Below are 13,018 nucleotides of genomic sequence, written 5' to 3'. Positions count from 1 at the left end.
GGTGTGTCTGAAGGCAGCTACAGTATACTCGTCATATATATAAAATAAATAAATAAAATCTTAAAAAAAAGAAAGAAGGAAGGAAGGAAAGAAAGGGTCTCAAGCCAGGTGGTGGTAGCACATACCTTTAATCCCAGCATTCAGGAGGGAACAGAAGCAAGCAGATCTCTGAGTTCTGAGGGCAGCCTGGTCTACAGACTGAGTTCCAGGATATCCACAGCTACCCAGAAAAACCTTGTCAAAAAAAAAAAAAAAGAAAGAAAGAAAGAAAGAAAGAAAGAAAAGAAAGAGAAAAGAAAACTAATCTCATATAATAGCTAATAGCCCAGGCTGGCTTTTTTTTTTTTTTTTTTTTTTTTTTTTTTTTTTTTTTTTTTGAGATAGGGCTTCTCAACTGTCTTGGAACTCACTCTGTAAACCAGACTACCCTCAAACTCAGAGATCCATCTGCTTCTGCTTCTGCTTCTGCTTCTGCCTCTGCCTCCCAAGTGCTGGAATCAAAAGCCTATGCCACCACTACCAGACTTTAATTTTTGTTGTTGTTGTTGTTTTTTGTTTTTTCGAGACAAGGTTTCTCAGTGTAGCCCTGCCTGTCCTGGAACTCGCTCTGTAGACCAGGCTGGCCTCGAACTCAGAAATCCACCTGCCTCTGCCTCCCAAGTGCTGGGATTAAAGGCATGCGCCACCACCACCCGGCAAGACTTTAAATTTTTTTAAAGATTATTTGTCAGATTTATATTGTGTGTGTATTGCTGTTTGCATGTATGTCTGTGCACCACATGCATGCCTGGTGTCTGCGAAGGCCAGAATAGTGCCTCAGATCCCCTGGAACTGAAACTATCGATGGCCATGAGCAGCTAGCTATGTGTGAACTTGGATCTGAACCCCAGTCCTGAGCAAACGCAGTAAGTGCTCCTAACTCCTGAGTTCTGTCTCCAGCCCCCTCTCTTTATGATTTTTGATTATTTGTTTGTGTGTGGTTGTGTGCTGATGAGTTCAGGTAGCTGTAGAAGAGTTTTCAGATTCCCTGGAGCCTTCTGATGTGGGTGCTGAGAAACAAGCTGAGGTCCTCTGCAGGAGTAGTACGCATCCTTAATTGCTGGACCGTCTCTCCTTGCTTGGAACTCTTGATCTTCCCGCCTCAGCCTGTCAGATACTGGGATTACAAGTGTGTGTTACCACACATATATATGCTGTACTTTTTTCTTAGTTAACCCTCGCCCCTGCTAGAAGAAAACCTTCAAAAGTGAGGTTATATACCCGGCTGTGCTGCGTAGTGGAGCTACGTCTCCAAAACCCAAGGCCTGGGTATGGGGACTGTATTTAATGGAAGGGAAAAGGAGAAGAAGCTTAGGTGCTGATTCCTTTTCCCTCTGACACCCACACCACATCTCAGCTGCCATGCTGGGTCTGTGTGCTGCAGGACTGTGCCAGATTGTGCTTGCCTCTTGAGCCCCTCAGCAGAGCAGGGAAGGAAGTTGGGATGAATGTGTGGCCTACAGCCCTGGGTTAAAGGCCTACTTCACTATTAGCTGTGGAACCTGTTTTTAATCTCTGTTTATCTCAGGAAGTAGAAAAACAGTGGCACAACAGTTAACTGGGCGATAGACCCTCAGGTCAGTAATCTCTGAGAAAACAAAACAAAAGGCTCCTTCGGGAAGTCTTAGCATTCTTAAACAGATCTTGTAACTTGTCCTTTGTGTCAGGACAGGTGGCTCGTGTCTGTGCCACTGAAGTCTTCCTTCTGTGTAAACTAGGACTGTTGACACCCAGCTCAGAGGGGAGATGTGAAATGCTCCCAAGAGCTAGTCGGTGCATTTCTGCTTCCAGAAGGGTCTGCCCTAGTATATAAGCCTGAAGAGAGCTTCAGGATCCAGAGGTCAGGGGAGGCTGTCGTGGCCACAGCCTAGCTTAGCCAGGAGCCTAGCTTTTGACTCACAGGAAGCCAGCCACACTGACAGATAAACAGAAGCGTGTCCTGAAGGCACAGCACCAGGAGGCTCTGCATACAGGATCAGAACCTGAGTCTTGGTTGTAGCTCTGCTCTGACTTGCAGTGGGACATGTAAATTAAGTCTGAAACAAGGCCTTTGAAAGAAATATATGACCCTACTTCTCCTTTTGTTAAACATCCATTGCATTTCAACATGTAATTGGCACGTGACACTTACTTCTCAAACAGCAGTTCGTTTCTTTGTAGAGTTAGCCAGGATATCTAATACAGAATCCTGGGCTACACCTGGCCTGCTGAGTCAGAATGCAGGGGTGAGGAGGGGTCTGTGCTCTAGTAAGCTGCTCCAGTGGTCTTTGCAGAGAGGGTGGTTTGCCCTGAACTACATTTTTGGTGTTTGTTTTTTGAGACTGGATCTCATGTTTTATAGGCTGGCTTTGAATTCACTAGGTAGTAGAGGATGACCTTTTGAACTTCTGACTCCTAAGTGCTACAAGGTTGGGCCCCCATACCTGGGGTGTTTTCAGTGCTGAGGACCAAGCCTAGTAGGTCTTTGTACATGCTAAGTAAGTGCTGCATCCTCAGCACACCCCCCCCTTTGGTATAATTTGAATAATTAGCAGTTCAGAATAATTTGCTGGGTACTGCACAGTAGGTGTAGTGGTTAGCCCATGTCTGCCACGCTCCAGAGACCTTAATCACACTGTGGTGGGGAAGAAAGGGTGTGCGAGGCCTTTTGAGCAGAACGTACAAAAGAACAGCAGATTTTGCAGTTCATCTCTTACTGATAATTTTAATATAAATGGTTTCAGTATTGCCTAGAAGAAACCATGCCCAAGTCTATTTAAAGTAGTCATCACTCTGTGTGAGAACCACACAAAGCAAGAGGAGGAGCCGTCGTAGGAGCAGGCCCAGGTCCTACCACTGTGAGTTCTCTGGACTGTAGTCTGCTGACACGCTGAGCTCCTCTGTCAGCACATGCACGTGTCCAGAGGCAACATGTCCGTACACAGAGATGTGGTCAGAAATGTTTTCAAAGACTTTAACTTTTTTTTTTTTTTAATTATTTTTTTGTTTTTCCAGGCAGGGTTTCTCTGTGTAGCCCTGGCTATCCTGAAACTTTCTCTTTGTAGACAAGGCTGGCCTCAAACTCAAGAGATCTGCCTCCCTCTGCCTCCTGAGTGCTGGAATAAAGAGGCGTACCACCACTGCCTGATGACCTTAAAGTTTTTTATTTTTTGAGACAGTGTCTCACTGTCTCAAAACACCAAGACAAGGAATGTGCCACCATACCTATGTAGTTTTTAATTTTTTAAAGATTTCATAAGTATGAGTGTTTTGTCTGCATGTATGTCAGTGTCTGACATGCATGTCTAGAGCCCTGGGAAGTCAGAGGAAGGTGCTGGATTTCCTGGAGCTGAAGTTACGGAACGTTGACTGCCATGTAGTTGCTTAGACTAGGATCAGGGTCAAGAATAACACGTGCTTTTAATCACTAAGACATCTCTCTAGCCGTGTGTGTGTGTGTGTGTGTGTGTGTGTGTGTGTGTGTGTTTGTTGGGTTTGTGCATGAGTACAGCCTTTCTTGCTAGAAAAGTAAGTTGGATCCCCTGGAGCTGAAGTTACTGTGGTTGTGAAATGCTCCATTTGAGTGCTGGAAACTGAACTGAACTCAGGTTGTCTTAACCACTAAGCCATCTCTCCGCCCTCCCCTTCCCCCCTTCTTTCTTTTGTATTCTCTCTCTCTCTCTCTCTCTCTCTCTCTCTCTCTCTCTCTGTGTGTGTGTGTGTGTGTGTGTGTGTGTGTGTGTGTGTGTGTGTATACCTGTGCATGCATGAGTAGAAACACCTTGTGAGTTGGTTCTCTTTCCATCATACGTGTTTTGAGGATTGAACTCAGGCTATAAGACTTGACAAAGGTCTTTACCCACCAAGCCATCCTGCTGGCCCCTGTGCCCCATAGAAACAGTGGATTGGATTTGATCCATGGGCAGTAGTTGTCCAAGTGCTGACTTAAACAAAAGGTCTAAGAATATTAGGTATGAACTTGATGTTTTAGGCTACAGGGACTATATAAGAAAAATACCCATTCCTCTCCTTGGGATCTTTATACCTCCTCTAATTGCACAGTGAGCACACTCAGTCTGATACATGTTGCAAAACAAATGCAATGGGGAAAAAAGAGCAGAGTGAAGGGGGGAGAGGTTGGGATTTAGAAGAAGGTAGTAGCCGGGTGGTAGTGGCACACGCCTTTAATCCCAGCACTTGGGAGGCAGAGGCAGGTGGATTTCTGAGTTCGAGGCCATCCTGGTCTACAGATTGAGTTCCAGGACAGCCAGGACTACACAGAGAAACCCTGTCTTGAAAAAACAAAGCAAAACAAAACAAAACAAGAAGGTAGTAGGGTGTGCCTCGCTCACGGTATGGTCCTCAGCACTGTATGAAGGTAGCATGTGTCTCACACTGGAATCCTGTCACTTAGGAAGTAGAGGAATGAGAATCTTTATATAGTGAGGTTAAAACCGGGACACTTGAGACCCTGTCTCAAAGAATTGTAAATAGGATAAAATAGGCTTGTCAGCTAGGTGGTGCTTCAAGGCCTGTAGTTCCAGGCCAGTCAGGGCTAAAGTTTCTCAGAGAGAGAGAAGTCAATTTTTTTTTCTCTCCCTTAAGAGGGAGACAGAGACAGAGTGCGCACTTGTGCCAAGGCATGGACATGAAGTTAGAACAGCCTTTCTCTAGAGCCATCTCCTCGGCCCTATTTTAAAAGGGGCCGGGGTTGCAGGGGGACAGGGTCTCATCCCTGTACTTGGAAAGCAGAATCAGGTGAATCTATTTAAGTTCAAGGACAGCCTGGTGACAACCAGGGCTATATAGTGAGACCCTGCTCAAAAACAAAGACAGGTTGGCCTAGAGAAATCTAGTCAAGGCTGATTTTGGACTTCTGATCCTCCTGCTTCTCCCTCCCAAGTGCTCAAGAACACAGTATATGCCTCCACAGCTGGTTTTATGCAGTCCTGGGGACAGAACCCATAGCTTTGTTCATGTAGGCAAACACTGAGCTATGTCCCTAGCCCTAAATGTGTTGTGTGGCTGGGGATCTTACTAGACCTTGGATGTGGAAGTGTTTTCCTACTGAGCTACATCCCTTACAAAGATAAATATTCTACTGATTCCAGGATTTTTCCTTTTAAAAAGTAATTTAAAAAGTTACTAAAAGTAACATCATTGAGCCCAATTAAAAGTAGTTATAGCCAGGCAGTGGTGGTGCACGCCTTTAATCACTTGGGAGGCAGAGGCAGGAGGATTTCTGAGTTCAAGGCCAGCCTGGTCTACAGAGTGAGTTCCAGGACAGCCAGAGCTACACAGAGAAACCCTGTCTGGAAAAACAAAAACAAAACAAAACAAAAAAAAGGTGGTTATAAAGATGTTGTATATTGTTATCCCCTTTAAAGATAGCACACCAGGGAGTATGCGTAAGTAACCATCCTTAGACACGTCCTCCGTGTCGCAGGCTGCGTATCACACGTCCTCCATGTCGCAGGTTGTGTGTCACATGTGGCTTGTGATTCCAGGCTCAGGCACGGACATCAGTGAGGACTGGGAGAAGGACTTTGACTTGGACATGACTGAAGAAGAAGTGCAGATGGCGCTTTCCACAGTGGACGCCTCCGGTGAGGTGAGTAGGTCTAGTTAGCAGGCCAAGCTAGTCCGTGGACAGCAGAGTAGAGGTGCTTTGCTAACAAACCTCGCCACCCCTGCAGGGCAAATCCCTACATCTGTTAGAGCTTACAGGAAGAGAAATGAGGCTTTACAATGAAGACCGTGCCAGTTTTCATTGGACTCTGCTGCTGCTGAGTTCTAGGGTGTGTGCATGGATGAGTTCTTGACCTTAGCTCTGTATCACAGTCACCCAAGGAACAAAAAAAAAAAAACTGAGCACAGCATGGTGGCACATATGCCCAGTGTGACCCCAGTGATCAGGAGAAGGTGACTCGGGGAGGTCACTGCCTCGAGTACATAGGCCTGGGTTAAACAGAGATGCTGAGCACTGGGCCTGGCCTTAGCACTTAGGAGACCTTAGCAAGTTCCTGGCCTTGGAGACAGAAGGCCTTGGACTGTCATTTAACACCTGTTTCCTCATCTAAAGTACCAGACTGATAGTAGCTGTCTTAGAAGCTGTAGTGAGGTAAACCATGTCACCATGTAAGTGGGTACCTGTCATATGATGTCATTCATAGACACTAGTGACCATAGTTTATGTCTAAAGGGGACCTTTTACTGTTTTTAGTCTTTACCACCTCCCCATTTCTGCCAGAAATGACTTGGCACAGCTTTAATCCTGCCACTCAGGAGACGGGGCAGACAGATGTCTGAGTTTTAGTTCAAAGCCAGCCTGGTCTATATAGTGAATTCTAAAACAGCGAGGGCTACACAAGAGATCTGTCTCAAAGCAAAACCAAAAGAAGTAGGCAGTTTAGAGAGGCTGTCTGCCTGTGAACCTATGGCCCTCTCTTCCTTTCTTTCTCCCCCACTCTCCACCTCCTCTTCCCCCCACCTCTCTTCCTTTCCTTTCTTTCCCCCCTAGGTGGGAGGGGTTATCACTGCCTTACTGTAGCCCAGATTGGCCATGAAATTGCATCAGTCCTCATGCCCCAGCCTCCTGAGTGCTGGGATTGTAGGCCTGGACCACCAGGCTCAGGGATAGGATCTGGTTTTCCATTTTGAAGAGCTGGGGAATTGATGCAGTCACTATTACTTAAGCCTCCGTGATGTCCTCTGAAGAACTTGCTGGCTTATGTCTTTTAGCTCTCTTGAAATCCAAATACGCTTGGCTGGGAATATGGTTCTGTGGTAGAACACTCACCGAAGCTTCAGGAGGCCCTGAGTTTGATCCCCAGCTCTGAAAGAATATGTAACATACAACAAAATTGTCCTTGAGTACACCTGAGCCCTCACTCAGGACCTCTATACAGGAGTCAGCTGAGAACAGGCCAGCAGTGACAAGGACCTTAGAATGCAGAGCCCCTGAAAAGCCCTGTGCAAAGAGAACATACCCCAACAGGAGGGCAGGAGAGTCCATTTGACCTGTGACAGGCTCTCTAAAGTTTTAAAGTTAACAAAAGAGGGAAAAGTTCTAGCTGGGTGGCGATGGCATAGTCCTCAGGAGGCAGAGTTCAAGACCAGCCTGATCTACACAGCAAGTTTCTTTTTTGTTTGTTTGTTTGTTTGTTTGTTTTGTTTTGTTTTTTCGAGACAGGGTTTCTCTGTGTAGCCCTGGCTATCCTGGAACTCACTCTGTAGACCAGGCTGGTCTCGAACTCAGAAATCCGCCTGCCTCTGCCTCCCAAGTGCTGGGATTAAAGGTGTGTGCCACCACCGCCTGGCTTACAGCAAGTTTCAAGACAGCCAGAAACCCTAAATCAAAATAAAACAAACAAAAGGACAGCAACCAAAAGTAGACATTAGCACTTTCAGCCCTGTGCCTCCCACTTCTCAGCCTTTGCTCAGTAGAAAACAGTCTCCTTTAGGGACCGACTCCTCAGCAGACATCTCATGCAGAGTTGAGTGTAGTTAGTGGAAATATTTCCTTTGGATCTGAAGCAATCAAAGCAGCAAGCCTCTCAGGCAGCATGTGTCTGTGTTGTATTCCCTAAAGCCAATGATTGGTTTGGAGGGGCCTGGTCCAGTGGTCAGCTAGCTCGGTGGGGAAGATGGGCTCTGGGCGTGACTCAGAGTGTGCTGTGTTCTCATTGTCTTCTTACCTTTGCAGCTGGAAGATGTAGAGTGGGAGGACTGGGAATGAGGGGAGCCAGAGCAAGCCGCTCCCCCACCCACGACACATCCCACCTCCCTCACTCGCTAGTCTCAGCCGGCCTTGGAAGACACTGAGAATGTCCCCCCAAATGGCCTCTGCCATCCAGAACTTGGTACATATTCTGGTGGCTCCCTGCTGGCCCTCTGCTCACACCTTGGAAGAGCCTTTTCAAATACAGATCCAGAAGTCTGATTTGTGCCAACCTTAGGATGACCTAAGGGGAGGATTTACCCCATCACCGGAGAGCCTGCATTTCCCTGCTATTGTAGGGATTCCTACTGGGAGACCTTGAGGGGTAGCTGTCTCCTGCAGAGATAACGGGTCTACCGTGCTTTGAAGACAACATGCACTACCCCATAAGCTAGTAAGCCAGCAAGGAAGGCCATGCCACCTGCCCTTGGCTACACAGGAACAGTGAACAGTGTTTTTGTTCCTGTCCCAATGAGGAAGAGGCAATCTCTCTGGGACATTTGCCTCTCTGGAATCTTCATCCCAACCATTTCTCACTCCTGCAAAGGTCCTATGGGGTTCAGAATCTTAAGACCAAACCTTGACTCTACTCAAGCCTACACTGGGATATCCCTACACCTTCCCAGGGCTTTTATGTCAGATGCACCCAAGTCCTTAGCCCATCTGTGCCACTGCAAGAGTCTGCTCTTGTATTTCTTTCCCTCCCCAGGAAGGGAGGGAGCCCTTTGAGGCCCTCTGGTGTGTGGCCTGGTAGGATAACCTATCCTGACTCCCGTAGCTTAGGACACAAGCCAGCTCTGAGCTGTATGAAGTGGTGAGCAGAGATGAGTACTCGGTCCATCACCAGGCCAGCTTCTCTTCAGCCCTCTCTGTTCCTGAAGGGATATGCTGGGGCGAGCATCCTGAGACTCCTATCTCCTGCAGAGGCCCTCCTTCCTGAAGACAGCCTGGGGCTCTTACCCTCTTGAGACGGTGAGGGCCGCATGAAGACCTGGTGCTGCACGGATGCTGCTCTGGTGATGCTGTGTGCTGGTGTATCCACCAGTGACTCATTTAAAGGAGCTTGGTCAGGGTGGCGGTGAATAGTGGGCACTGCAAACCTTCAGTGAAGGGGGTAGGGTGGACAGAATGCTAAAATTTTTTTTTGATGGGATGGGTTTTTCTCTTTGTAATTAATTAACCTTTTGGTTGTTTGTGCAATATTATATATTTTAAATTATAATGCATCTCCCCAGAGTATTTTGTAGCTGGGAAAAGGAAAAAAAGTAAAGAAAAAATTCTAACAGCTTTTAGTTTTGTAATTAAAAAGGAACAAAAATAAGTTTGTCCTGAACCTTTTACAGATTTGCCGTGACAGCATTAAAGTCATTGAACAGAAGCCACAAGTGTCTGGGGATGTTTCTGTCCCCCTTGGCAGAGGCTCCCACAATTGCAGGCGTGACTTCCTGCCTGGAACTGGGAGCATAGGTGGGGTATAGCCTGGGTCTTAAGGATGTTCCTTGTCTCCTTCCTGACTCAACTTGGCCTCTAGTTTAAAAAAGGGATGGGCCCAAGCAGCTTCTCACCAAACCAAGGAGTCAGGTTTCCAAAAGCATTTGCTTTTATTTGGAAAGCAAGTTGTAGCACCTGAGTGGTTCCAGGGGATCATGTTTCTTCACTTCTCCCTGCCCATTGATGGTGTTAGGGTCTAACTTAATGAGCGCTAACTAATCACCTATGAAAATCATTTGAGAGCCATTAATAAAAGAAAAATCTAAATAAGGCCCTTAGTTCCAGGAAGGTCTTTACAGGGAAGGTAAGAGGCCTGTGGGGCCGCAGTAAGGAGGTAAAAGTGAGCTCGGGGATAAGTGAACTTAGTGTAAAACATAGATCACCATTTTAGAAGCGGGTTTTCAGTTTGCTTTCTCCCCCTACTTTATTGGGGAGGACTTGCCATTGCTTTTATCAAGTGCTTGCTAGCCATGGGTGCCAACTAACTTCTTCGATTGAAGGCCGGAGTATCATATCTGGTTCCAGGAGCCGCTTGAGCAGGTCCTGGCATTCGGTTGATATGCCCAGATGAGTGGGGAAGGACACCCCCTTCTGCTGCTGCCACAGCATCTTGGGGATATCTGTGTCATCAAAAGGTAGGCTTGCACAGAGCATTACATACAGGACCACACCCATGCTCCAGACATCGCCTTTCTTGCTATCATGGGGTATGCCCTGCAGCACCTCAGGGGCGGCATAGGCTGTACTGCCACAGAAGGTCTGGCTCAGCTCCCTGCGTGACTTGGGTAGCACCTTGGCAAAGCCAAAGTCGGTCAGCTTCAGGTTGAAGCCCTGCAACAAGGCGTTCTCACACTTAAGGTCCCGGTGGGCCACGCCACAGCCATGGCAGTAGCGAATAGCCTCGGCCATCTGGCGGAAGAGGGCCTTGGCCCGGCTCTCGGGGAGTGGCCCTCCATTCAGCACACAGTCAAAGACATCCCCTCCCTCAGCCAGTTCCATCACCAGGTAGATTTTTCCATCTGCTGACTCCAGCATCTCATACACCCGGATGATGTTTTTGTGGTCCAGGGTACGGACAATCTGGAGCTCCCGTGGCAGGAATCTCTGGATAAACTCTGAGGGGAAAAGTGGGGAGACAAAAATCAAGATCAAAATGGCCTAGTTTCTCACTTTTGACTCCTGCTTTCCAGCTTCTGGACACCCATCACGTCTGGGTGCTCCTCCTTGACTCCCTGAACAGTCTCAGGGGTTTGTAGCAGCAAGTAGTGCCTTTTACTACTTCATGATTAGCTCATCCTTGGAACAACCTCCCAGCAGCCTGCGGGACCACAGATGAGCTATTTGGGAGGTTCAAAGCTATTGAACCCGGTATTCTTTCCAGGGATTCAGTGTTCCTCTCCCTCTTCCACTGTGTGGGCGCCAGTTCTTGCTGCCTTTGGCCAACACCTCTTGGGACAGGAAATACCAAGGACCCTTTCTTTACCTTGTACTTTAATTGTGGATCTGGAAAGGTGCAAGGATCCTGGATTCCCGAATCCTTCTATTTAGGGCAGTAATCTGACTTGCTTTCTGTCATTCTGACTCAAAGGGAAGAAGAGCTGCTCTGAAGGAAGTGCCCACCCATGTTGGGTAGCCCACCCTTCCTCCAAAGGGCCCCAGCTCACCTTCTGGCCCTCCCATCTTGTCTATAATTTTAATTGCCACTTTTCTTTGATGTTTTTTGGAAAATGCTTCTTTGACTTTTGAGTAGGTCCCTTCCCCAATGGTCTTGCCCAGCTGGTACCCATTGGAGAGTAGAAAGTCCTCCATGCTGTGTAGCGCCTCCTTCTTGTCACCCTCTCAGCTCATGCTGCCTCCGCGAGGCAGCTCTACTCCACCATCGCCCTTGGCCTGCTTCTTTTCCCCCCAAGGACTTCATTCACAGCTGCCTCCAGGGCTAGAACATTCTCCGTCTGGACACAGCCACAGGTGGTGGGGAGGGAGAGGACCAGACATTTTTAAACTCCTGTTCAATTGTGATGTAAATGCTGTGTGACCCTCAAACAACATGGGCAGGCAGTATCTCTACTTTCCCTCACCACCACCAGCAAACCCAGCATGGGTTAAGTCATTCTTGAGTAAGGCACCGAGTGGTAGCAGTGTTGGGGAACGGGCCTGGGTGGCTGCGTAGGTCAGGGATGCGGGCCTTCTCCATGTGGGCTCCGCTTCCAGGCAGGTCGCCCTCGCCTCCGAAGTCCCCATCCAGCTGTTGGGGAAGAGTGCAAACCGGTCACCAAGGTGCAGTCGCCAGAGCCCTCTGGCTTCAGGCCCGGGCCCTCACTAAGTACCCGAACGCTCCGGGACTGCCTAGAATTCCAGCGAGGAACAGGCTGTGTGAGGTCAGCACGCAGAGACCCGGGTCACAATGCAGTCCTCCCCTTCGACGCTGGGGCCCGGGCGCGCAGCAGACACCTGCCAGGCTCCGCCTGGACCGGAGCGTCCTCCCGCGGCCAGGGCTCGGGCAGTTGCTTCCAGCCTGGGACCGGCCTCGGCCTCCGGCAGGTAAGCCACGACACAGGAGGTGGACACGGGCAGGGAGCACCTAGGGGCCCAGAACTGCCTGACCGCCACTCCTATACAGAGTGCCCCGGGGCCTGGACATGAGTGCCCAGGAGACCCCACAGGGTCGAAGATTCCCCATTGAGGCCGGAGACTCCCCTGGCCTTGCCTCCGCCCCCGAGTCCCAGGATAGCCCGGAGCCTGTAGCTACGGATCAAAACCCTGTCAGGTGAGGCCGTCGCCCTACCCCTCGGTCCTGCCCCATCGCCATCCCCAGGGCCCTACCCCAAAGAACCCAGGCGCATCCCCGGGCTCGCCCCAATACTATGCGCCCCCTGTCGCCTGCCGCTTTCGCCAGGCCGCTCCGACGCTGCCCGGGCTGCCACTGTCTGACGCTGCTGCACGTGCCCATCGACGTCTACCTGGCCATGGGCGGGAGCCCCCGGGCCCGCGCTACCTGAGTGCGCCTGCGCACGGCAGCTCTGCAGGAGCCGGGACGGACGAGGCCAGCCGCGGGCCACCACGCTGAGGTCGCACGCGCCGAGCACGAGACAATGATGCACATTTTAAAATAAAAGAATGATGCACATTTTAATAAAGCACAGCATAAACTGTTCTTTCCACTCCGGGCTGGCCGTGTATGTGTATCCGTCGGATCGGGCCCACCGGCTTCTCTGACCCAGCCAGTATCCTTCTCCTATCCCTTGGGCTACCACCTCTCTTGGACCAGCCCTCCACCCGCCTCCACTTCCCTGCCCACCTCCCTCTAGGGGCTTGTCACCATCTTCCAGGCATTTTCCCCCGTCACCCACCGAAATCTCCAGTTGTCAATCTCCCCTTCTCTGTCTTGGGTTTGCCAATGAAATCTTCATTTCTCTGCGGGACACTGGCTGCTCAGAGCAGCTTGGGACAGAAGCAAGAAAGGGAAAGATGAACAGACGATGTAGAAAAAAATAATAAGAGACTGACCACATGGAGTTACAACTCCGCGTAACTCTCTCGAGCTAGAATTAGGTTTGGCTCCCTGCTGCTCTTCGGCCTGCTGTAGGGATCAGGGGATGACCCCTGGACTTTTGGTTCCTCCTAAGACCAGCGGAGTTACTGAGAAGAAAGTTATTTGAAAAATATGTCCTAACTATATATATTTTAATTTTACTTTATGGGCATGAACGTTTTGTCGGGATGTGTGTGCAGGCACCAGCGTACGCCTGTTGAATACCCTGCAGCTAAGGTCAAGGATGTTTTCGAGCC

General features: G+C 49.2%; 3 protein-coding genes across 3 annotated transcripts in view; 2 read left to right on the top strand and 1 right to left on the bottom strand.

Moving 5' to 3' along the window:
• Bsdc1 (BSD domain containing 1) overlaps window positions 1-9,116 on the top strand; it is a 29,992-nt gene extending 20,876 nt beyond the window's left edge. The window contains exons 10-11 of the mRNA XM_034503303.2: window positions 5,526-5,629; window positions 7,724-9,116. Coding sequence (XP_034359194.1) covers window positions 5,526-5,629; window positions 7,724-7,756 — 137 coding nt within the window. The 3' untranslated portion in view covers window positions 7,757-9,116. The remainder of the gene's footprint in view (window positions 1-5,525; window positions 5,630-7,723) is intronic.
• Window positions 9,117-9,316: 200 nt separating this feature from the next.
• On the bottom strand, window positions 9,317-11,550 carry Tssk3 (testis specific serine kinase 3). Its single transcript, XM_034503222.2, has 2 exons — window positions 10,894-11,550; window positions 9,317-10,344 (listed from the first exon to the last, which is right to left on the bottom strand). Exons 1-2 carry the CDS (start codon window positions 11,036-11,038, stop codon window positions 9,683-9,685), a joined length of 807 nt encoding a protein of 268 aa, XP_034359113.1. The 5' UTR covers window positions 11,039-11,550; the 3' UTR covers window positions 9,317-9,682.
• On the top strand, window positions 11,490-12,390 carry Fam229a (family with sequence similarity 229 member A). Its single transcript, XM_034503221.2, has 3 exons — window positions 11,490-11,770; window positions 11,850-11,996; window positions 12,126-12,390. The coding sequence occupies exons 1-3, from the start codon at window positions 11,634-11,636 to the stop codon at window positions 12,226-12,228; spliced, it is 387 nt and encodes a 128-aa protein (XP_034359112.1). The 5' UTR covers window positions 11,490-11,633; the 3' UTR covers window positions 12,229-12,390.
• The last annotated feature ends 628 nt before the right edge of the window (window positions 12,391-13,018 follow it).

This window comes from Arvicanthis niloticus, chromosome 5 (genome assembly GCF_011762505.2).
Source record: "Arvicanthis niloticus isolate mArvNil1 chromosome 5, mArvNil1.pat.X, whole genome shotgun sequence".
Taxonomy (NCBI): domain Eukaryota; kingdom Metazoa; phylum Chordata; class Mammalia; order Rodentia; family Muridae; genus Arvicanthis; species Arvicanthis niloticus.
The sequence above is the reverse complement of the archived record's forward strand: the minus strand, read 5'-3'. Positions and strand labels throughout refer to the sequence as shown.

Coding starts and splice junctions, on each gene's coding strand:
- Tssk3 (XM_034503222.2), bottom strand. CDS start 11,038: ATGGAGGACTTTCTACTCTCCAATGGGTACCAGCTGGGCAAGACCATT. Junction 10,345..10,893: donor CAAGATGGGAGGGCCAGAAG/GTGAGCTGGGGC, acceptor TTTTCCCCTCAG/AGTTTATCCAGAGATTCCTG.
- Fam229a (XM_034503221.2), top strand. CDS start 11,634: ATGCAGTCCTCCCCTTCGACGCTGGGGCCCGGGCGCGCAGCAGACACC. Junction 11,771..11,849: donor CCGGCCTCGGCCTCCGGCAG/GTAAGCCACGAC, acceptor ACTCCTATACAG/AGTGCCCCGGGGCCTGGACA. Junction 11,997..12,125: donor ACGGATCAAAACCCTGTCAG/GTGAGGCCGTCG, acceptor CGCTTTCGCCAG/GCCGCTCCGACGCTGCCCGG.